The sequence below is a fragment of the Camarhynchus parvulus genome, chromosome 1A, assembly GCF_901933205.1.
Source record: "Camarhynchus parvulus chromosome 1A, STF_HiC, whole genome shotgun sequence".
NCBI classification, from domain to species: Eukaryota; Metazoa; Chordata; class Aves; order Passeriformes; family Thraupidae; genus Camarhynchus; species Camarhynchus parvulus.
This window is the reverse complement of record NC_044586.1, coordinates 22,711,330-22,734,006: the sequence shown is the minus strand read 5'-3', so window position 1 is coordinate 22,734,006 and position 22,677 is coordinate 22,711,330. Positions and strand designations below refer to the sequence as shown.

The following is a 22,677-nucleotide window of genomic DNA, read 5'->3' as shown; positions in this document are numbered from 1 at the left end:
TCCTGTGTCTTTTCCTTGCTACTAATATTTCTAGGTGACATTACCTGTAATATCTTGCAGTCAAGGATCTTTTGATATGTCTGCTACAGGACCATTAACACACTCAGAAACAGCTGAAGAGGAAGCTAATTAACACCAGACCACCACAAACCCAGTTCTGCCCCCGTCTACCTTAGTGGAAGTACTGCCACTGGTGCTGCTGCCTTCAGTCCTACACCCACACTCCTGGCTTTCCAGAAAGCTCTCTTCTCTCTCTCTCTGGTTTGCTGTTCATGCAGAAGCTGTGGCAGGTGTTCTCTCACAATGTGGGGAAGCAGTGCATTAGCCTGGGGCAGCAGGCACCAGGGAAGCTGTTTCACCCAACCCCTGTGGGGGACTGAGCTGCAGAGAGCCCTGGGTGGTGGAGGGTGCAGGAGCCAAGGAGAGCACGCTCCAGCAGGAGACAGAGCCTTTGCTCTGCATTGTTTTTAATCCCCTCACCATTCTCCTTTGCCTGAATGGAATTAGAGAAGCAACAAGGGAGCTTTACTGCCAGGCACACCATGGCAACACGTCAGCTTTAAAGACATTCCAGCTCCTAGGAGCACTAACACTCTGCTTCCTCTCATCCCCCAGGTCCTCTTTCCTGTGCTGTATCCATGCTCCAGGCTGCCTGGCCATCCCAGGAGGTCCTCCCTAGCACTTCTCCCTCAGACAGCTACACAGACGTGCATTACCCAAGCTGGGAACCTTCACAGTGCTTGGACTGTTGCCTCTTCTCATGGACCTTCCTTGTCTCTCCCTCCAGCAAGGCCTGTCCCACGAGCATCCCCGTGGAGCAGCATCCCAGCGATGCATGGCAGCAGCTGGGCACAGCTCCTCTGGGAGCTCAGCTCCCTGCCTGCCACCAGAGCAGAAGGCAGATGATGTTCTGCTTTGTCTCCTCTTCCCACTGTGCCTTTGTGAAGGCAGAGAAATGACAACAGCTCAACAGCTGCCTCCCTGTCTGGGGGATGGGGTGGGAGGTACGAGCATTTGGGGGAAAAGAGAATTAATCTGAACAAAGCACAGGCCAACTGAAGCCGAAACTCAAACTCAACTTGCCAGCTCAGATTTAATTTTGTTTCAGTAAATGCTTGGTTTGAACAGAAGCATGAAACCAGCACAGACACAAAGGCTGTTCTTTATGGTGTGCTCACCCTGACCAAAACAAGAAATGTGGTCAAACTTCTGCAAGAGAGAGCTTGTTCTCTGTTCTAAAATTTACACCCAGTTTGAGAAACCCAAGGGGTTAGCAAAGAGAACTCTGGGTGGTGAGTTCATTAAGCACAGCACACACAACTCAAACGCTTGAGCACCTGCCTGCACTGACCCCAGCAGCTTTGGAGCCCCAACACACCTCTCATGCAGCCAGCAGGCAGGGGCAGCCCTTTGCCCACCTCTGCCAAAACAAGGCTCTCTCATTAGCAGCCCATTTCCTGGGTGTGAACTCCAGCCCCTGTAGCACAGCCCATTTTTTAACCAAATCACACCTCTCATCTGCACTGGATATGTCACCCCACAGGGAGGTGCCCAGAAAGAGTTGGGGGGACTTTGCTCCCACCATCAGCACAATTTCTTGCATTGGTGATTTACACTGGGATTCCAACACACCTGAAGAGCATTGGGGAGCTCACTGATTTTGATTGTCTCATGGCTTTCATGATCTCCAGATGCCCCCAACATACAGCAGCCAACTAGATTTCCAACACCACGGCCTATTCTCTCCTCATAACTCCAAACTTCCCTCTACCACTTGATCAGTAAAAACCAGTTTAAAACCTCACCTTCCCCTCAAGACCTTTTCAGTTCCCCCAGGATTTGAAACACCAGTGAGAGACTCCCTCCATTTCTCCCTGTATCCCTCTGGCATCACCCAGACAGATGCACAGAGGAAGGCACAGCAAATCCCTCCAAAGGATAATTGCAGAGGAATTCACCAGTAGGTCAAATATTTACCCAAGACTCATCAATGCAAATGTTTTCTAATCCTCCTGCATCTTCCAGGGATGGCAAAGGAATGGTGAGTGCACCTCTGATTTATTCAGATGCGTACAAATTAGAGTAATAAAGAACTCAGATGATTTATTATGTAGTAATTGTATCACCTAATCAAATATCTTTCTTGTGTATGTGTATCAATACAGGAGTTAACAGTATAAAAGCAATACATACATTGCACTAACAGCTCCTATACTTTTCTTCTGGCCAATCCTCTGTGCTATTTGGTGTCCTGGCTGCTGCTTGTCTACATTTCAGAGAACCACTCTGGCTCCATGAGGTGCACAAGGCCTTCCCACAATTTTCAAGCACAAGCTTGTTTGTAGCTACGTGCTGAGGGCACCAGGCACAAGCAGCACTCTTGGTGGGGAAAGGGTGCAGAGGTGAACCTATAAATACAAACCCACTTGGGGGAAGCAGCAGCGTCTCAGAAGAGGTCATTCAGTGGGATGAAATAATCCCAGGTGTAACTGTTAAACCCAGCAGCTAAAGACTTGGCATCAGATCCTCCACTGGGAATGCCTTTGTGTTCCTGAAAAGCTGAGACCCATTAATCATCAGAAAAGAATAATCCTGAGTCCAGGGGGCAGAGGTGTCACAGCCATGGGTGAGAAAACCCTTCACACATGCAAACAAGAATGCGAAATGCCATGGGTACAAGACAAAGCCTCAGGTGCATGACACTAATCAGCTTAATCGAGCTCAAGAAGTACCCAGAGAAGTCAAGTGGCTGGGGAAGGAAATAATTACTTTTGTGCTCTCCCTCTAGATCTGTCTAACCTGTCACCTTTGCTTCCACTGATGGGATCACTGACACCCTGAGTCTGGTGGGGGACATTCCAGGTCACTCACCCACCCATCCACTTGCTTCCATGCAGGAGACACACCTCCATGTCTGTATTTCCAGGGATATCCAGAACCTTCCTGCTTTGCCAGCTTTGTGCCCTCAGTGACAGCTTCCCCCAGGGCTTTGCTCCTCAGTCCCTAGGAAATTCTGCCCAGAAATGCCTCAACAGCCTGTGCCTGTGCTCACACATACCAGCAGTGAGGACACTGACTGCTACCACAGCCAAATAGCTCTTGGGCATTTGTACTGCCCAGAAACTCAGGAGTGCCTCCCAGGTTGTGCACAGGAGGGATGTGCCAAGTGCCACTGGCAATCTTTTGAAATCTAAAGCTGGAAGGCTCTTCTGTCCTAACACGACAAAACAGGCACTGCTGGTGCATTTAACTACTCTGTAAGTGACACCTGGTGTTTATCCCCACTGCATCTGTCTCAGAAAAGGGGGATGTTGGCACAAGCATTACCTGCAGGGGCTTGCAGCACTTTCCCTGCTCAGCTTCCTCCCCTCCCCCTGATATTGCAGGGCAAACAACAGAGGGGCCTGCCCTGAGCACGGTGCTCAGTCTGGGAACAGGAAAGGAAACACAGGGACAGCTCCCCACAGCACAAGGACAAGGGGACACAAAGCCACATTCAGACAGAGCAGAGAGGAAGGAGTCAGAACAGAAGCACAGATCTGCAAACAGATCTGCAGACGGAGATTGTTGGCCAACACAGATGACAAATATCCTTCTGTCTGTCCATAAACCACAACCGTGCGGTGGTGGTCTGACACATCCTAAGTCACTGCAGCCCTGGCACGTAGGAGGCCTCTCCAGGAGTCAAATTCAGCACCACACAACCCTCAAGTGCCAGCTCACTTCAGGAACCTCGGTCACAAGTATCAGGCGTTTCCTTAAGGTTTGAGCAACCTCAAAGCTGCCTCCTTCTCATAGAGGGAGGTCTAAGTACAGTCTTGATGTTATTTCTGTATGTCCAGAGCATGCTGGAAAGTCCCATGGAGCAGGGGATCCTAGAGCAGACCTCCCCATGCTGTTTTCCCCCTTGTAGCCCTCAGAGTGTCACAGATATTTCTTTCATGAAAAATCCTCTTTCAGGATTTTTCCTGCTGAAGCTGAGAATTTCAGCAACAAGACATAAACAATAGGTTATCTTCTGCTGTGGAATGCAACAGGTCTGTCTGGATTGGCCAGCTTGCATGTTTATAGTGAATGGCCAATCCAGAACTGAGATCTCTCGGACACAGTCCGAGAGAGCTGGTTTGTTATTCATTCTTTATTTTTCTTACTTAGTTTAGCAGCTTCTGGAAACTCTCCCTTTCTTTTTCTTTTTAGTATAGTATATGTATATATAATAAAATAATAAATCAAGCCTTCTGTAACAGAGTCAAAGATCTCGTCTCTTCCTTCACCCCAAAAACCCTTGTGACCACCGTCACAATCAGAGGATGTTCTTCAATGGGAAGTCCCCCTTGAGCCAGGGAAGGGAGCACATCTTCCCTTGTGCAGTTTATGTATGATCTGGATTCATGTCTCACACCCAGATAGAGAATCCCTGATGTGACAGCTCAGGAAAATCAAATGAAGTGTCAACCCTCTTTCATTTTCCAGCAAAATAACCCCCATATGGGAGCAAACACAGTTTCCCCAGACATCTGCCACACATTGCAGAAAAATGCATTACAGACATGCCACTAAGTGTGAAATAGATCTCTAAAAGTTAAAAAGCTATTGGATATTTAAAGGATGTGTGACATATCACAATATGCTGTAAATGCATTTTAAAGAAATAACAGCACCTCAAAGATACGGTGGAAGGATGCAATTAATTCTGTGCTTTGAAAAAGGAATCCTGAGTTATGGTTTTCTGGAGGAGGAATGGTTTTTTTAAGTACCTACTTTAATAGTTAATTATGGCATTGTAGGGAAAACTTGAGGCTTCAGAGAGAGCTGACCTATATGGTGGAAGGCTGCATGCAGCTACACTGATAACACTAATTTTAATTAATCCTACCACAAACTCCTCTTCCTTCCAACACCCTGTCTCATTTGCTTAGAGCTTCATTTGATTGGCAGCTTGAGCTGAGACTTACATAGCAGGTATGACTGCTATGAGGAAACCTAAGTTGAATGTCAATGACTGCAAATAAAAAAAGTTATTTTGTCTGTTCTTAAGTGTCCCAGATGGTTTTTTTTTACTAGCATTTGCTGCTGGATGCTCCGAAACACTGCTTCCACATGGGGCAGCAGGGTAACCCAAGACCCCTTGCACTCATCCACTCATCCTCTAATAACCCATCCAAATGGGGAAAAATTAGCAGCTGCCATAGCAAAAAAAAAAAAAAAAAAAAAGTGCTTTGAATATGCTCAGGAGAGACTGTTTGATATGACCCAATCCAATAAATTCAGACAGAATTAAGGATGAATGTGGAATCTCAGTTTCACCCTCTCCACACCACATTCACAACACAACCTTTCATGGCAGGTTCACATGCTCAGGTTTGGTTTTTTCCCCACAGGGAGAGATGGCATCAGTGAAGACAGTGATGTGACACCTCTTCAGCCAGGGAGCTTACAGGAGTTTGCTGGCAGAGGGAAACAGAAATCAGTAGGAATACAAAGCATGAAGGCTCTAGGGTAGGGACATTACTTCACTCCATGGGGTGCTCCCACCTCACCCCTTCCTGCTGCAGGCTGAGCCCTCCAGCCCAGACCTTCTCCTCACCCACCCCTCCATTATCCTCACCCAGTCCAACCAGCCCACTCTCCAGGTGCTGCCTCATGCCATTGCTGCCCAGCCCCTCCACTCTGGAGGGCAGATACCTGGTGGACAAGCTCTGCACTCCAGATCCCTGCTGGCTGCCTGACCCAGTGGCCTTATCTTCCTCCTCAGCTTCTCAGTCCTCCACTTCAGTATCCTTCCCAGAGTTTCACCTGATCCCTGCCTCCCAGACCTCAAATTAAGGTTTTATTAATGGATAAAAAGGAATAGAATAGAAAAGTTGGACAGGTTTTGAAAACTATGCTACTACCTCATGTAACAATGGAAATTATGTCTTCCATTTCTTTGGTTCTATTCATGTTCTGGCCCTAGGATGAACTGTGTGAGATTCTTGAGAGATCCTACTGGGCAGGAAAAGAAGGAAAAACATTACTCAGCAAGGAAGAAAACATATAATATGAGGAGTTTGTCTACACAGGGAAAGACAACAGGGTCAACCTACAAGAAAAAGGAAAATTGGGAAACCATAGCATGGGATGAAAAAAATGCTACAAGAAAACAGTGAGAAGACTGCTGTCTCCAAAGGACTTTCCTGTATAAAACAAGTGGGATAACATCTAGAGCCTCCTCCACTCACAAAAATCCCACTTCCAGAGAGGGGTCCAGATGGGAAGATAAGAGCAGTTGCCAGCACAAGGCTGCTAAACAGTGGGTCAGCAAGCACAGAGAGGAGAGGAGCAAACTCCCAAGCTGGGAAGGATCCTCCTCCATCAAGAAAATTAATCAGAAAGGAGCCAGAGGGAAAGCAAAAAGCAAGAAAAAATTGCCTTGAGGGAAAAAAATCCTTCATTAAGAAATATCACAGTTGGCCAGTGGCACTGAACATCAGGCAGTACCAAAGGCAATATATTATTACTGCTGCTCTTCTATAAGCCTGTCTTTTTTAATATAACTCGCTCATGATAAACATGTTCAAGATCTGGCCTGAATCTCACACGTGGACAAAGCAGAGCCTCTCAAAATCACCTACAAACCCAAGAGACTTACTCAAAGCAAAAATTACATCACAAGTTGATAAATATGTGAACAAAAATAATTACATAAAAACTGCAATACATAAAAAACCTACTTTTCTCAAAGATGTTTTAGCTTGATTATTGTTAACAATTCTTGTTAACATCTGCTAGCTGGCTGGTAAATGATCTGTAGAACATTTTGTAGAAAATAAAGACATGGTATTCTTTGGGGAACACTAGAGTGAGGCGTTCTTGGCTGCAAAGCAAGATGCAGGATACAGGTAAAGACTGGGAGATTTCCTTTTGGGGTGTGTGAATGATGGGGCAAGGCAGATTTGCCAAGTACTGATGTTTCAGTATGCTTCCAAATAATAAGCAGGGCTTGAAAGATGAGCAGATATTTTGGATCTTTGATGTGAGAAACTATCAACCTCTGCATGGAAGAAAATATTTCTCCACCCTCAAATATTGAGCTCCTACATCTTTCATGCCATGAAAGAGAACAGCTGCTGTTTGTTGCAAACTGCCTGTTCCAATAGGGAGGTTAATATTTTACCATGTGTTTTCTTTCCTTCTTTCCCTTCTTGCCTGTTGAGGCAAATCTCAGAGCTAGCATTACAAGCACTGGATTCAGCAGCTTTCTCCTGGATGAATTTGTACTGATGTTAGCCTTTTTAATCCGTGACTCTGAGAAGAGAAATCCCCCAAGAGGTACATTTGGTTCACTCTGTCTCTCCCAGCATCCAGTTCCTACAAGTCTTAAAGCCCTTGTAGCATTTCAGCAATTTTTTGCTACCCTGGGGAAGTAGTGACAAACAATACCCAGTTATTAAAGTCAGGATGAAACAGCCCTCACAAAGGTCCAGGGGTCAGGAACAAGGCTGAGACAGCACTGTTGGTTCAACTTTTGCACGTGAATCCTTGAGCACCTTCCAAGCTGGGGCACAGGGCCAGGAGATTGCAGGCACACAGCTCCCAGCCAGCATGCTGAGCTCACATCTGTCTGTGCCAGCCCACAGGAGCCAGACCTGGTTAGCAGGGATCAGCAGAGCACCAGCTACAGCCCAGAGACGGCCAGGGCCAGCTGATCCAGCAGCAAGGGTCACCCAGGGCGGCTCAGGAGGTGGTCACCTCCAGCAGCCCGGCCCTGCTCCCAGGTGGATGCACCCCTTGGACTCTGCAGCTCAGAAATGAGCTCAGTGCTCCTGCACACTGACAGCTCAGCATGGGGGTGTCAGAGGTGCCACGAGCGTGTCAGAGAGCACAGGAAGACAGCAGCTGAGCTGGGCTTGGAATGCTCTAAAGGGGGATGGAAGCAGCCTGTGAGTACAAGGAAGGAGCAATCCCACCTTGCCATGCAGAAATCCCTTCCAGAGATAGCAGAAATCTGCTGTTTTCACAGGTAAACTCACACCTCTGCAGAGCCCTAGCCTTTTTCCTCATTCTAAACAAGCCAATGGGTGATGTCCTCTGTTTAAATGCCACCTCCAGGTCTCCCCTTTAAGCCCTGACCTTTCACCCCAGGAAGCTGGGTGTCCACAATACTGGCCAAGGGAGGCACCCACCAGAAGGAGCCAATTCAAGGGCAGGAACAGTCAGTGCAGACAGGCTGCTCGCAGCAAAGCCCAGGAATGACAGCAGGGGAAATAATAAAAGAGGGGGAAAATGACAAACTGCCACAGACAGAGAGGAAAAGGGATAGACAGGGTGGCTAGTCACAGGGGAGTCTGCTAGAGGAGCTGCAGGGACTCAAACATCAAATCACACTCAAGGAGGAGGAGCAATGGCTTCTTTTATAGACTGAAGCACAGTAGGTGATGACAAGAGGAGACTGGAGGAGAGAAAACTAAAGGAAGAAAGGATAAGCAAAGAGTGTGATGTATCATTAGCCAGGACAGATTTATCTTTCCTCTTGGATGAATTGCAGTATGCAAGTGTAAATGGCACCATTGTCTCAGGGGGACAGATGGTCCCCACATCACAGCTTGGCACATCCCCCATCCCCCCTGAGGGAGCTGCTCCCCTCCCCAGGCTGCACTGATGCAGTGGGCATGGAGAAAGCTGGAGAAGGGAAAGGCCAAGATAAACTTTCCATCTCCATCCCCACATGCTGACCTTGCGGTCAGGATGGGCAGGTGAGAGCTGTTCCAGCCCCAGCACTGCTCCATCCCTCAGAGCAGCCAAGCTACCCAAGCAGCTGTGCAGGCTCTCCAGCCAAGGCTTGCACTGCTATCACACCAGCAGCTTCTTACTTCACAGTCCTTGATGGCAGCCAGAGATCAAGCACTCGTGCTGATTGCCCCAGGTCCATCAGCTGCCTTCAATCCCACTGATTTCAAGGTTTGCTGAGATGCCTGCCAAGGTCAGCAGGGATTTGCATCACCTGTTCCCAACCTAGATAACCTCCACATATCATTCCCCATCAGTATCTTACATCTTCATCACCACACTTCATCTCTCATTTTACAAGTCCAGCTGCACTCTGACCTGCCTTCCTTGCTCATCTCAGCCTCATTCCCTGGCTGCTGGTCACAGCTCTGTTGTTTTCTTGACGTGGGATAAAAAGCCATTCCCCTGAGCTAGCCTCTCTCCTCCTCCAAAGCTTTTCCTGAGATGATTCCTTCTCTTCTGCACAGCTGAGCCCAGAGAACCCCCCCAAGGAGGAGAGGCAGGTGGGGCAGCAGCCCCTCCCTGGTAGAGGAGCACAGGCAGCAGGAGATAGCACAGCACAAACTGCCCAAGGAGCAGCAGTGACAAAGAGAGGGCAAGCCCAAGCCACCACCAGATCTGTCTCCAGAACAGGCAGCCCCAGCTGGTGGCCCTTCCCACCACCCTCAGCCCTCATCCCATTGCCCCACCTGCCAGAGGCTGTAAGAGAAGCACCATTTAAGAGAAGCACCTGTCAAACAGGACGTGTTTGGGCTGGGCTCCCTGCCCCCCAGCACACAGGGAAGCACAGGAGAGGCAGTGGCACAGAGATACACCAGGCACTCCAGGAAAGGGCTGACCAAGGACCAGAGGGCAAAGCGAGCAGAGGACAGAAGTGGGTGCCAGCCTGAGCCTGGTGCATCCTACACCACACTAGAGCCTTCCTACACCAAAACACAGTGCCTATCCAAAGATAGTGTTTCTCCAGGAACACAAAGATCTTTCCAGCTTAGAGCCTGACAGCTTGGCAGACTCTTTGCTCCTGCTCTCTCCACAGGTCTGTAATGGGCCAAGTGTTTCACAGCCTCATCTCAGGCACACTGGGACCAGCTGCAGGCCATTTGCTGCAGAGGAGCTGCAGCTCTGCTGACTGTTCCTCACCTGAAGCAGCTCCTGTCAAGTATTATGCTCACAACCCACAGCTGCAGGCCCTTTCCCATGGTCTAGGGTAGGAAGAGTGTCAAGTCCTCAAATAAGCAGCTGGTCAATTTGTTAGTGGTTAATTCTATTAATTCACATTGTTATAACAAGACATGCAATTAGAGGTCTGGTCAGAGTGTTTTATAGGTCTTGAACTCAAAAGGAGCATTTTTATTGCCCTTTCTATTCCTACAAGAGCCCCTTTGCCACTCTAACACACCCTGCTCCAGTGTTCACAAAGACTGAAAAAGGCAAACTGGCCATTTTTCAAAGAATAAATGGTTCTCATCTCCAAGGCAAAATATATTCCAGTGAATAAGCACAATATGCTCCAGAAAGGGTTTTCAGCATTTGTTTCAGTTCAGGAATGCACTCCTCAGAGGGATGGGATGTCCCTCAGCACAGGCACTGCTACCATCCCTGCATCCCAGCTGAGCACACCATCCCTCTCTTCTGGCCTAGCAGTACCAGATACCCCCAGATTGCCACAAATACACGGTGCTGTATGACAAAACAAGACCAGTCTCCCCAGCCTCACCTGAAGATCAATGGCTGGTGAATACAGATTTGTTCTTACTAGGTAGAACAGAATAACACTGATTTATACCAGTAAATTTTATGACTTGCATCTTCTATGCTCTCTCCCCTGCTTCCCCGCACTTTCCACATTCACTAGCCATAAACCCAGGAACCTCATCAAAAGCTGTTGCAGTAAGAATCCTAGCCCTGCTTTCCTAAAGCATCAGAGCATGGAGTCCTACAAGTTCTTTTATTGGGTTTGAAACACATCAGGGAAACAGGGCACTACAAACACACAGCAGAAAAACCCCTCTCCTAAAGCACAGGCTCCTCTGTGCTTTGCAGTTATTGCCCTTCCTCCAACAGTAGGAATCCATCCTTCAACAACAGCAAAAATGCTCAGAGCTTTGAATGAAGACAGTAAGGACGCACCACGGATCTTCAGCTTTATTTCCAGTTGTGTTAGACCCTATGAACATTAAATCTTCAATCAGAGCCCTGGTTTTGTTTGTGCTGCTGTCCTGCTTCATTTCCAAACCATGGTCTTTGAGTTCTCACTATAAAAAAAAACCCTCCAGGGATTAAGCTAAAGGGATGGGAGGCAGGGATTTATCCTGTTTCAACATTTGTGCTTAGATACCCAGGGCCATCTTGCAAGCCAGCCAAATTTAGACCTCATCCCTTTACATCTGCCCACTTGCCTGAAATTGCATACATCTCACATACACACAACCCAGCCAATTTCTTACAGATCTCAAGCATGCAAATCCCCTTCAAACATATCCATCCCTTGTGTGCTACTAATGACAATGCACGAGTTTAAATTCCATTTACACCACATCTGACTGTGCAAATGGTTCCTCTAAACTTCCCTCGTAAATTTGCACATCAAATGACCCGCACTAATGGCCCTCCCTTGCCACTAGTTTTGTGGAGACAACTTCCTTCCCAACGACTTGTGAAGGCCCTGAGCTCTATCATGCTTCCCCTGCCACCTGCCTACCAACCACAATCAGCTATCCTAAGAAAAAGCTGGAATTCAGAGAATTACTTTTCCCCAATCCAGAGTCCAGGTGGATGGGGTTCTTCTTCTCTCACAAAATGAAGATTACCCAATATTTCATTACGGAAACATTAAGATGTTCAGACTGTGCAATTTCCAAAACTAAACCCGCTCCCTGTCTTTGCCTTCTTCTAGAGCATCTGGGAAACCAAACAGCATAGCAATCCTAAATGCAAATGCTACAGCCTGCTATCCAGCAACTTCTTCTTTGCTAAAGGAAGAACAGGAACTTCCAGAGATCTGCTTCTCCCTCTGAAGAGAGAGGTTCAGCTAGGCACACTCAATTTCCTGCTGCAGTCTGTCAAATACATACAGAGACCTTGGATGGTTTTCAGACAGGTGGAGTTAGATGGGGTAAAGCCTATCAGCTTTCCAAGGGGAAAATTAACAGGGAAATTAAGGGTCAGCTCACAAGGGTAAGACATGTCTGCTTTAAGGCACACTGCTAACACAAAAGGGGAGGAGAGCACTTGATGATAGATTGATCCACTGCATTCAGTGCCTTCAAATATTAATATTAATCAAGATACCAGACAACTGACTTATTAGAAATGACCCTTATTTGCTAATAGCAAGCTCCATTCCAGCAGGGAGGCTGGCAGGGTGGCAGAAAACCCAGCAGAACCTAAAGCAGTCTTGCTCCCTCAAAGCTTGAAAAGCATCTGGCGCATGCCCATGGGAACACCAGTGCCCCCAACACTGCACACCCACTGCACAGCTCTGGCCATCCCAGCTTCCCATGCAACAGGAGCAGCTGCAAAGTTGACTCAGAATGTTGTGGAGTGCAGAGGGGTCAGATAACCTCTTAGAGAAAAAGAAAAACTCGTGCAATTGGTGGGGCTTGGCTGTACAGACATATCTCCTGGGCTGGAAGGAGGCCACAGCAGCAACATCTACCAGGTTACCTGGAATGATACAAAGCTGTCAAAAGTCCTCAAGTAAATGCCAGACTCTTCGTGTGTCTTCTGAGAGAGGCTTTTTAAGAGAGGCAGGAGAGCTGCCCTTAAAATGGAGACACATGAACAACATATAAATTTTACTGTTTTTCAAATGTGCACCTAAAAGCTGATACCAATGACCCCAAGAGCAGAAAGCCATGATCCCCAGGTTCTCAAGAATGATCAATGCTGCTTAAAATTCATAAGCCACTCAATTTTTGATGTATTATTACACTTTCTGGTCACATTTCCAAGCTTCTCTCTACTTACTAGAGATGCAGAAAATCATTATTTTTATTTATATATACAAACACATGTGAAAAAGAAAAGTAAAATTCAAATGATTACAGGAACTCAGGCCTTAAGACAGTCATCAACTACTACAAGATTTGCAATAAATTTGCAGATTATGCATGTTTATTATATAACTACAGCCAGTCATTATGAATACTGTGTCCAGGGTTTGACAGTGTACAAATTTCAGGCAGAAACAAGCACAACATACAACAGAACGTGCACATAATCTTCACTGGACATAAACTAATTGCCCAAACTGGTATCTGACATACGCATATGTTACATATATAACACATTCACCCAAAGCTTAATGAGCAATGGGGTCGTTGCCCCCTTAACCACAGAGCACCCAAAAAGCAGTGATTCTGGCAGCCCACAGTCCCCATGCACTGTGGCACCTCCTGCCACTGCCACCGAGAAAAGTACCAATCCACTCGCACATTTTTTCTTCTCCAAAATTTCATTTTGCACTTGGCTCTCAGGGGGCAGTGCCAGTGTGGAACACCACTATTGCCATCACCAGCCATTCAATACTGCACTGACTCATACATAAATTATCCCTGTGGGGAATAAAAGCTGAGGTTTCCTTTGATTCCAACCAAAATGCTCAAGGCCAGTCCTGTTTCCTTGTGCACGGAGCACACAGTCCAAGCTGACAATGCCACCAGTGAAAGGCATCTCCAGAACCAAGGTGGGATTTTGGCAGCATACAATGGCAAAGCCCCTTTCAGTGGATTTTAAAGCTAATGAGCTACAAGGCAGCTCCTCAGTACACACAGTCATGCCACAGCTGTAAGAAGTCACCCTGCTCAGTACTGTGTAAAACACAGCTCCCAGTAATAAAAATTAAGTGTGCACATAAGCTTTGGCTCATCTGGGATCTGACCTGCTGCTCCTACACCACTGAAATCAGCTGGAAATGCAACACTTCACTGCTTGAGAGCAAAACAGAAGCCCAAAGGGCCAACAGCTTCACCAAGAGGTTGGTACATAAAAAGCAAGAAAATGACAGAGCAGTGAACTGCAGAGCCTCTCATGAGAATCCATTTGTAATGGGTATGCCACATGGCACCCTATTTAGTCCCAAACATTCTAGAAATTCATAAGATAAATGCTATGCAGTTGACTTAGAAACATTTTTTATGCTTTTCATCCTATTCCCCATCCAAGCTTGACTTCAAATCCTACATGATAGAGTTTAGGTTTTATAAAAGAAATAAAAAATCTTCCAGCCATTCTCATAGCCATATCTCAAACAAGGACTGTATTAACATTGTAGCTGCAACAGCTCCATGATCTACAACTCCAAGTAGTCCAGCCTTCTGTTACCAAAGCACAAATTAACACAAACAAACCAGCTGGCTGGTTGCTCATTGCTGCATCACAACAATTCCTTTCTAATCAGGGGACAAGCCAGGCTCCAGGTGAGTGTTGAGTTGCATTGCACACTCAGCTGAAACAGCGCTTATCTGTCTCTAATAAGGTATATTAGGAATAAATTTTAAAAACCCTGCTTCCCAATAAACTGAATTTATTCATGCATTCATTTGAGCTATAGGTAAAGCCATCCCAAAAACATCCAAATCACCAAACTCAAAAGCATCAGGCTCCTTTTCACCACACACTACAACAGCAAAAACACAGCAAATACTCCCTTTGGGGACAAACACATGGACTTTCACAGGGATCATAGTCCTCTTCTTAAAAGGGAGTTGGGATCTGCAACTTTTGCAACGACAGCATCACGCATCTCTACACTAACATGCTTCCACAAGCAATTTTAAAGCAAAGAAATAAGTGGTTCTTTCTCCTATTACTGCACTGCAGCAAAGCAATATGGCAGCTGTTTAATAGCACATAACAAAATTGCAGGACTGCTCACAAAAGGAAAAATAATCTCCAGGAGAGGGGGATTTAAGTAGTTAGAAGGCAATTACCTAAATTGAAATTTGGTGGTTAATGACCTCGTGCTTAAAAAAATTGTTACATGGCCCTTAACTATCAGAGTTTCCTTTTTAAATCTCACTGACAGTACTTCCACAACAGCAATCGTGAAGCTCTAATCCAGGAAAAATTCTACAAGAAGATTAATAGGCATTTAATTAATATACCCCATCTTTTTGCTGAATCTTCACAAAATGCCAGGTGTTGACCTATGACAGTGACTCCTCCTGTCCCTGCTTAGCTTAAGCACATTGGAGACCCAATAGCTCAGTGTAACAAGGATGAAAAGCAGGCAAGCATAGAAATTCCTAGAAGATATGGTTTGATTTTCATAGAAGTATCTCTTATGAAGGGTCTGATTCCCAGCCAGGCATCTGCCACCAGGCCATGTAAATGCATCCTGTCTATGATGCTGTTAAAAAAATTGTGATGCCAAGAGCATATGATTACATGTGAAAAGCCTTCAGGGTGCAGAAGCAACCCCTCATTTGAGAAAAAAAAAAAGGTAATAATTTATTTCATCAGCCTTTTAAAAAGAGAAGTACAAGGGGTTGAAAGCAAATCAGAGGAGGGGCTGAATCCTCACCTCTCCACTAGTCATGTAATCTCCCAACATCACACAGCTGAGCTGAAACCTCAAGTTTGACATAACCCTTCCAAGAGGGGCTGCTCTTCACTCCCTGGTGGCCATATGTAAGGTCATCAACAGGTGATTGGATGAGGCTTTTTCCTCCTTTGTCTAGTTTCTAATAAGAAAAAGTCATTTTCTAAGTCAAAGAACACATTTGTCTGCAGATTAGGCCAAAATAACACTTGAAAACTAAACCAGCCCAATTTCTTGGATAATAATTCCAACAACTTGAAGCAAACTCCTTGCAATATACCAAATTTGAGGGATTACTGAGTGACTCTTTAGCCAGCAATAAGGACAGGCTTTTGTCTCCTTCCACAACCTCCTTCCCTCATCCAAAAGCAAGCCTTCAGTCCAAACCCACGCTGTCCCTCTTCTTTCACTTCCCAAATCCAGCCTTTTATCGTGACACAAATGTCTTGGGCTTTTCTCTGAGTCCTGCTCTACCACATGCTGGGACAAGATTCCTAGGACATAATAACTAGCACAGGCACACTGTCATAGAAAAGCAATGCATAATTCAATACAAAGTTTTAAAATTTTATAGAGCAGCCAGTGGAAAAGAAAGCAAAATATCTAAATCTCCAATGTGTTCTCAGCCATAACCTGTGTTTGAGACTGCAACCTCTCTTCAGTGGCTTTTGAACTTTAAGACAAGAGCTCAGAGCTCAAACACAAACCTTTACCTACACTTGAAATTAAAACAAATCTCATCCATTTAAGGTCAGCTGTTACTGCTGACACTACTTCAAGTCCTTGCCCGGGGTTAGGCTCTTAAAGCTGAAAATACTCTTAGAAACATTTTGCTAGTCTTCACTGTATGCCCAGACATTCAGATTTAATGTATACATCAAAACCAGAGCAGGCATCCTCATAGCTAATACCCACCTAACTAGGAACTAAGAAACTTCCCTGTAGAAAGTGCTGCAAGTTGAGATCTCCAGCTAGAAAATAATCCACATAAAACCTCAGACCAACCTCTCTGGTGACTCTTCTTCTTCTCCATTTCCTCCACACCATCCATGATCCCACAGTTCAAGGAACAACAGCACTTCTCCACCTGCCTTTTATACCACTGGAGCCACAGAGCACACTGGCAGACTCCTGGTGATGAGCTGTGCAGGTGGGTGCCAGTGGCACTGCTGGGCTGCAGGTGGATGTCAGTGGCACTGCTGGGCTGCAGGTGGGTGCCAGTGGCACTGCTGGGCTGCAGGGACGCTCCCGCCATCAAGGCACTGAGCATGAGTGACAACACCTGTGTGTGACTGCTGACCACGGAGGGGAGGACATGCCTGTGTCCCACAGATGTCTCCCAGGCTGTGTGGAACACACACTCTCCTGTTCACTCCTGGCCAGAGATCCCAGCAAGGCACTGGCAGGACAGTGACATGTACTACATGGAAAGGCAAGGAACCTGGATTTCCCAGGGTGCAGAAGGAGTGGTGGTTCCCTCAGTAAGGCAAGGTGAGCTCTCAGTGAAGCCTCTGTTTTCAGACACCTCCACTGCTCATGGCAGTCTGAAAGGCTTCTGGGCTGGCAAATCCTACTCTCTCCCAGGAAAAAAGGGGGCTGGGAAGGGGAAGTACAGGCTTTCTAGTGTACAGGCTCTCCTCACACCTCCACTCTCCCTACTCCCAGTCCCTGTGCCTGGGACTATCAGCAGCTCTTTCTGAAGTCCCTTCTTTCATAATCAATGTCTTTTAATCATGCACTAAAACAGCAAAGGTTCTGTTTAAACACAAGCAATGAACAAAGAAGGTTGTTAAAAATGTAATAAAAGTTATTCCTTACCTGCAAGGCACCCCAGGAGGGCAGGATGAGGGGAGGACGGGGCAGGAGGGAGCCAGAGGCAGGGAGGGAGAAGGAGCAGCTCAGAAAGGATATGGGTTGCACACCATTTTGATGCACCAGCTCCGTGGGCTGGTGGTCTGCTTCAAGCAGAAGAAGACAACAGGGGCCAAGTCTGGGTACGGGACGTCAGGATCTGGAGGGGATGCGGCTTCTTCATCCTCACCCAGCTCCAGGGGAGGGTGGCTGCTCCGATGGTGTTTGCTGCTCCGAGATGCCCAGATCCACAGGCTCCAGGGGGCAGCTGGCAGAAGTGTGAGGGGGCTGCGGGCCTGCAGGCCAGGTGGAGGGAGCCTGGGGGACGTACTCTGCCATGCCAGCCACAAGCGAGAACCCCTGCAGGGGAAGCGAGAAAGAGAAATTATATCCCACAGGGAATCAGCAGCAAAAGCACAGCACATCTGGGCTCTCCTAGCAAATCCAGAGCAGGGGAGAGCTGCAGGACTGATGGCTCTGATAAGCCACTTGGTGCTGAAGCAGTTTTAAGCTCTTTTCTACCAGCCACCTGTCCACCAAGACTCCTCTGGCTGCTCCCCTCCATCACCATTTAAAGCATCCCTGCAGCCCCTGAGACACCCTGTCAGAGGGCTGCACCATCCCAGACATCTCAGCTCTTCTGGAGGCAGCCTGAGCACCAGAACACAGCACAACGTTTTGAACAGCACAGGCCCATCCTGACACAACAGAGCCATCCTGCCCTGGCAGTCCCTAACAGAGCCCTGCCAGCTCCAGGTGCAGCTTTGCTGTCCCAGCTCTTCCATCCAAGGGCACTGTGGGCTGGCCCTGTGTCACAGCGTCACACAGGCTGCATCAGACTGCCACTGAGAAATGCATGTCAAACCCATACACAGCAGTCACTCATTCAAGCAGTGAGCTGTAACACAAGCAGGATTATACATTAAGCACCTTTTACTTGAGCTTGTTGAGCTCTCCTATGCTGGAGCAGTGGAAATACCATGAACACAAGCTGCAAAAGTTATTTCCCTGAACAGAATGGTCAGAGAGCATGGGTGGGCATGAGAAGAGCAGGTCTCAAGCTCACTGGCAGCCTGTGCTGGTTTTGGCTGGGGAAGGGTTAATTTTCTTCACAGCAGCTGGAGTAGGGCTGTGATTTGGATTTGTACTGAAAACAGGGTTGATGATACCAATGATTTAGTCCCTGCTGAGCAGGGCTCACACAGCACCAAGGCATTTTCTGTGTCCCACATCACCCCAGTGAGTTGGCTGTGGGTGCACAAGGAGCTGGGAGGGTTCACAGCCAGGACAGCTGACCCCAACTAACCAAGAGATATTCCATATCATATGATGTCATTCTCAGCACATAAAGCTGGGGGAAGAAGGAAGAAAGGGGGACATTTGGAGTGATAGAATTTGTATTCCCAAGTCAGTGTTATGTATGATGGAGACCTGCTTTCCTGGAGATGGCTGAACACCTGCCTGCCCATGAGAAGAGGTGAATAAATTCCTTTTTTTGCTTTACTTGAGTGCACAACTTTTGTGTTACCCATCAAACTGCCTTTATCTCACTTTTTTGCCTTTTTCTCCCTTTTACTCTTTGATTCTCCTCCCATTCCAGCTGGAGGGCAGTGAGCAAGTAGCTTTCTGTGGCTTAGCTGCCACCCAGGGTTGAACTACAACACTCCTGTGCACTACAGAGCACCAAACTTTTGCTAAAAAATATCATTTTGCTGCCTGGGTGCTGCGCATTCAATATCAGAGTGGAAGTGGCTCCTCAAACTGAGGGGAATTAAATAAACTCCAAGGCTTGGCTTTGGAGGGGTGTTACATGGACACTCTCAGGAAAGAGCTTGGCCAATGACTGCTGGTTTTCTTCCCTTCACCTTGCTGGCATGTTCAGCCACCTGGAGCGCCCATGCTGCAAGTGCAGATTTAAAAGCCACACAAGAGCCCTCAGACACACTGCAGTGCAGAAAGGGATGATGAGCAGCAGGAAAGGATGTGTCTGTCCAGACCTCATCTCCTCACATACCAGCCACAGGTTATCCTCCTTGGCACTTGTCTCAGCTCTCTTCACTTGAGGATCACGAAGCCCATGAGCAGCTCTGTTCACACTGCACTGCTCTGCCTCAGCAATGCACCCTTGACATTTCAGCCCGTGGCCCTTTTGATGCTCACACTGCTGGATCTGTGATCTCCAATGCTCTCCACACCACTCATCTGTCAGGCTTGCCAACCACTCCACCTCATGTTGCAGTGCCCCACCGTTCCCAGATGAGACCCTGAAACCTCTGCCTACCTATCCTGTTTTCTCAGCCTCCTGCTTCCAACAGACACTTTGATCCAAAGCTTTGCTTGTTCTTCGAGGCTTGGTATTTGTCAGAATAAAGAGCAGCAAGTGCAGGGGTTTAGAAAGCAGACACAGTGTCCCTGAGGGGATAGCAGAGAGACTCTTGGAATTCATTATCCCAAAGGCCTGCAGCTATTGGAAAGAACAGATACCATGTCTCCTGACTGGCTTTGGGAGGCTGTTCATAATTTTTTAAGCCCTGTGAAAAAAATTTACAGTGATCCTTCTCACTATGTATCACTACTGTTTTCAAAAAAACTTTCAGCAGATTTTTGACTCTGGGCACCCATGCAACTGCTTGTACCACTTTTTTCATTCCCTATTCCCACCAGCTCCCCATTGCCTGCTCTGAGCTGGCTCCCTTGCAGTCTATTAACATGCTGTGGCTGAGCCCAACTTCCCTCCCATTACAGCACAGAGGAGAAAGATTAGCAGAGACAGCCAGGAGGAATTACTTATTATGGTGCTCAGAGCATGCACACTGATGAGGGCATGACAGTTCCAAACTGCAGCGTACAAAGCTTCATAATTACCAGTACAACTGAGAGAAGGAATAGGAGCAACAACCTCATCAGCATTTCCCTGCTTTCCCTTCAGCAAGCATCCAGGGCCTCTTCTCCATCTCACCACTGCTGGATGCAGCTGGGACTCAGGGATGCTGCTCTGCCCATGTGAAGCACACATGCACAAACTGGATAGTGTGCTTATCACAGACAGTTCATCACTCTAATTTGTGTAGCTCAGACTGACTCATTAGGGCTCATATGGACACAGGGCCAGGTGAATCCCTTTGGAAGCCCTAAAGCTAAATGCAGTCCTTGAATGACAGCTGCCCCACTGGAGATGTGAGTAATACCCGTTACCTTCCTGAGATTAAATCCTGCTCTGCCTCCCAAGGCTGTGATCACGATGTATTTCCTACATTAAGCAGGATTAATATTCTGTGTCAAAAGAGAGGGAGGGGAAAATCAAGCAGTGGGGCACTTCCGAGCTCTTCACACAGTCAGTCCTCCCATCTCAACTTCAAAGAGTAGAGTGGTTTTTCTGCCAGAGATAGGTCCAGGGTTGTCTCTGCTACCATTTCAGTTGTGGAGGTTGGAATCAGCTATTTCCCCTATTGTTTCTCAGGCTGCAACTCATGCAATACTACTATTTTCTCTGGGCTTGCAATCTGCGGCCTTCCCTTGCTGTAGGATTGCTCTGTAACTTGGTTGGAGTCAGCCTGCTACAGTATTTCAACCCAGGGGAGCCCTGTTTAAATCAAAATGAGGAATGAGTTTGGCAAATGCATTTATCTGCATACACAGAGAAATGTGCATCAATGGAGAGGGTTCCTACCCAGATAAAAGGCAGTTATAGTAAGACTCAAGAGAATTATAAATCTCCAGAATTTGTCTTTGGGATGCCTCTAACCTCCCCTTTGTGCAAGTGCAAGCCTAACCCCAGTGAGTACAGCAGGCCAGACCCACCACAAAAGAATCAAATCGTCCCCCAGCCTGGACTTATCTGGCCAAATGTCCCCCAAATACACGAAAACATTCCACTGCAGAAGTCACATACCACTGGAGGAGTGATGCTACACCAGCTGCACTTCCCTCCCAGGGGAAGGGAAGTTATTTGTGGGCTGGCAGCTCCTCCTGCTTCTCTCCCTGCACAGCCTGTGCCAAACCCTTCTGTGGAGCCAGGTCTTGAGTCTGCACTGTCTGTGCCCAAGGACCATTTAAAGCCACCAGCATCCTGAGCTGAGCACCCACTGGTGCTGCATCCTGCACTCACACCTGCCCTGGACACGTGTGCTGGCAGGGAGCTCCTTGCCTTGGCAAGCACAAGAGACGCTGACAGCCTCTGGCTCAACCCTTCCCCAGAAGCACCTGGTCCTGCCAGACTACTGAGCAGGAAGGGAGAAGGATGCTCTAAAGCAGCAAGAGAAGTCATGGACTTAATGAGAAGTGGAAATTGGTTAGGAATCAAAGGAGAAAAAATCACAATGCAGGAGAAGTGCTACAGGTTAGGGGTGTCTGTCCAAAAGGCCGATGTCACCTCCTGGCATGCACTGCAGAAGTCTCTGCTCAGACACACTCCCCCTTTAGGGCTGCAGCTGGCATCCCAGGGCTGTCAGTGCCATGACCTGCCATGAGTGAGCCAGCCCAAGGTGTCCTGCAGGCACCACGCCCCAGCCAAAGCAGCCTCCCAGCTCCTCTCTGCCCCCTCGGCAGAGCGGCTGACAGGACTCCTACAAGGCTCATGCAGCCCTTTCTGAACTATTGCAGCTTGACAGTGAAAGGGCCTTCTGCAGCCAGCCAGGAGAGGGAAATACCAGACAGAGGTCCCCACAGCTGTCCCAGTGCTGGAGGGAATCCACCCAGAGCCCAGTGGGATACAACTCCACTCTCACGTGGGACCATCCTCAGAGCTCACCTTCCCCACCATCATCCCTAACCCTGTATCCCTTGCCAGCCCACACTGCCTCAGAGCTGTTCCTTCCTGTCTGTGCACTGCTCACACAGACAACACTGGGGTCCACATCAAAAATGAAAGTGCAGACTGCATTTCCTTTAAATGTAAACACAGCACCTCCCATTCTGAGGGCACACAAGTCCTTTCCAAACCATCCATCACCATCAGTCACCCATTACTTGGAAGCAGCAGGAAGCACAGCAGCCACTCTGTCCTGCTAACACCCTTGCAGAAGAGGGACAAAAATGACAACCTCCAGCTGATGTTGCAGGGGAGATCAAGATGGTCCCATCAGCTGGAGCAGCACCTGAGGCACACATATTTATTTATCATCTCCAAACATCCATCCAAAAGCTGACAAGCATCTGGGGCACAGCTTTTGCAGCCAGCTGTGCACAGGCCCAGACTTATTTAAGGAGGTCCCTGAGTGTGTGGCATATTTGGGAAGGCGTGTGGGTGACCCCAGCCGGAGCTGCGGGAGCCTCCCGGGGCTCTGCTGAGCACGGCCATGAGCCCGTCTTTGTTTGCTGCTGGAAGTGGCAAGCGTTACCTTTGATGCCTGTGTCTGGCTGCAGGGATGTGTTAGTCATGCAGGTTTCACATTTGGAGCGTTTGTCGTGGTACAATGTAATTAGTGGTACCCAGCTCCCTGTGTGTGTGCGTTCAGCTGGCACTGGCGTGTTTCTCTGCCTGCTCTCATCTGCCTGTGTGTGTGGGGGGCGGT

At 47.6% G+C, this 22,677-nt stretch overlaps 1 protein-coding gene across 1 annotated transcript in view; it reads right to left on the bottom strand.

Moving 5' to 3' along the window:
- The window catches only part of CACNA1I (calcium voltage-gated channel subunit alpha1 I), a 151,598-nt gene extending 134,084 nt beyond the window's left edge, over positions 1-17,514 (bottom strand). Inside the window, 2 exon segments of the mRNA XM_030959648.1 lie at positions 17,225-17,365; positions 17,367-17,514. Of these exon segments, the coding sequence (XP_030815508.1) occupies positions 17,225-17,365; positions 17,367-17,503 (278 nt within the window). The 5' untranslated portion in view covers positions 17,504-17,514.
- Positions 17,515-22,677: the final 5,163 nt, after the last annotated feature.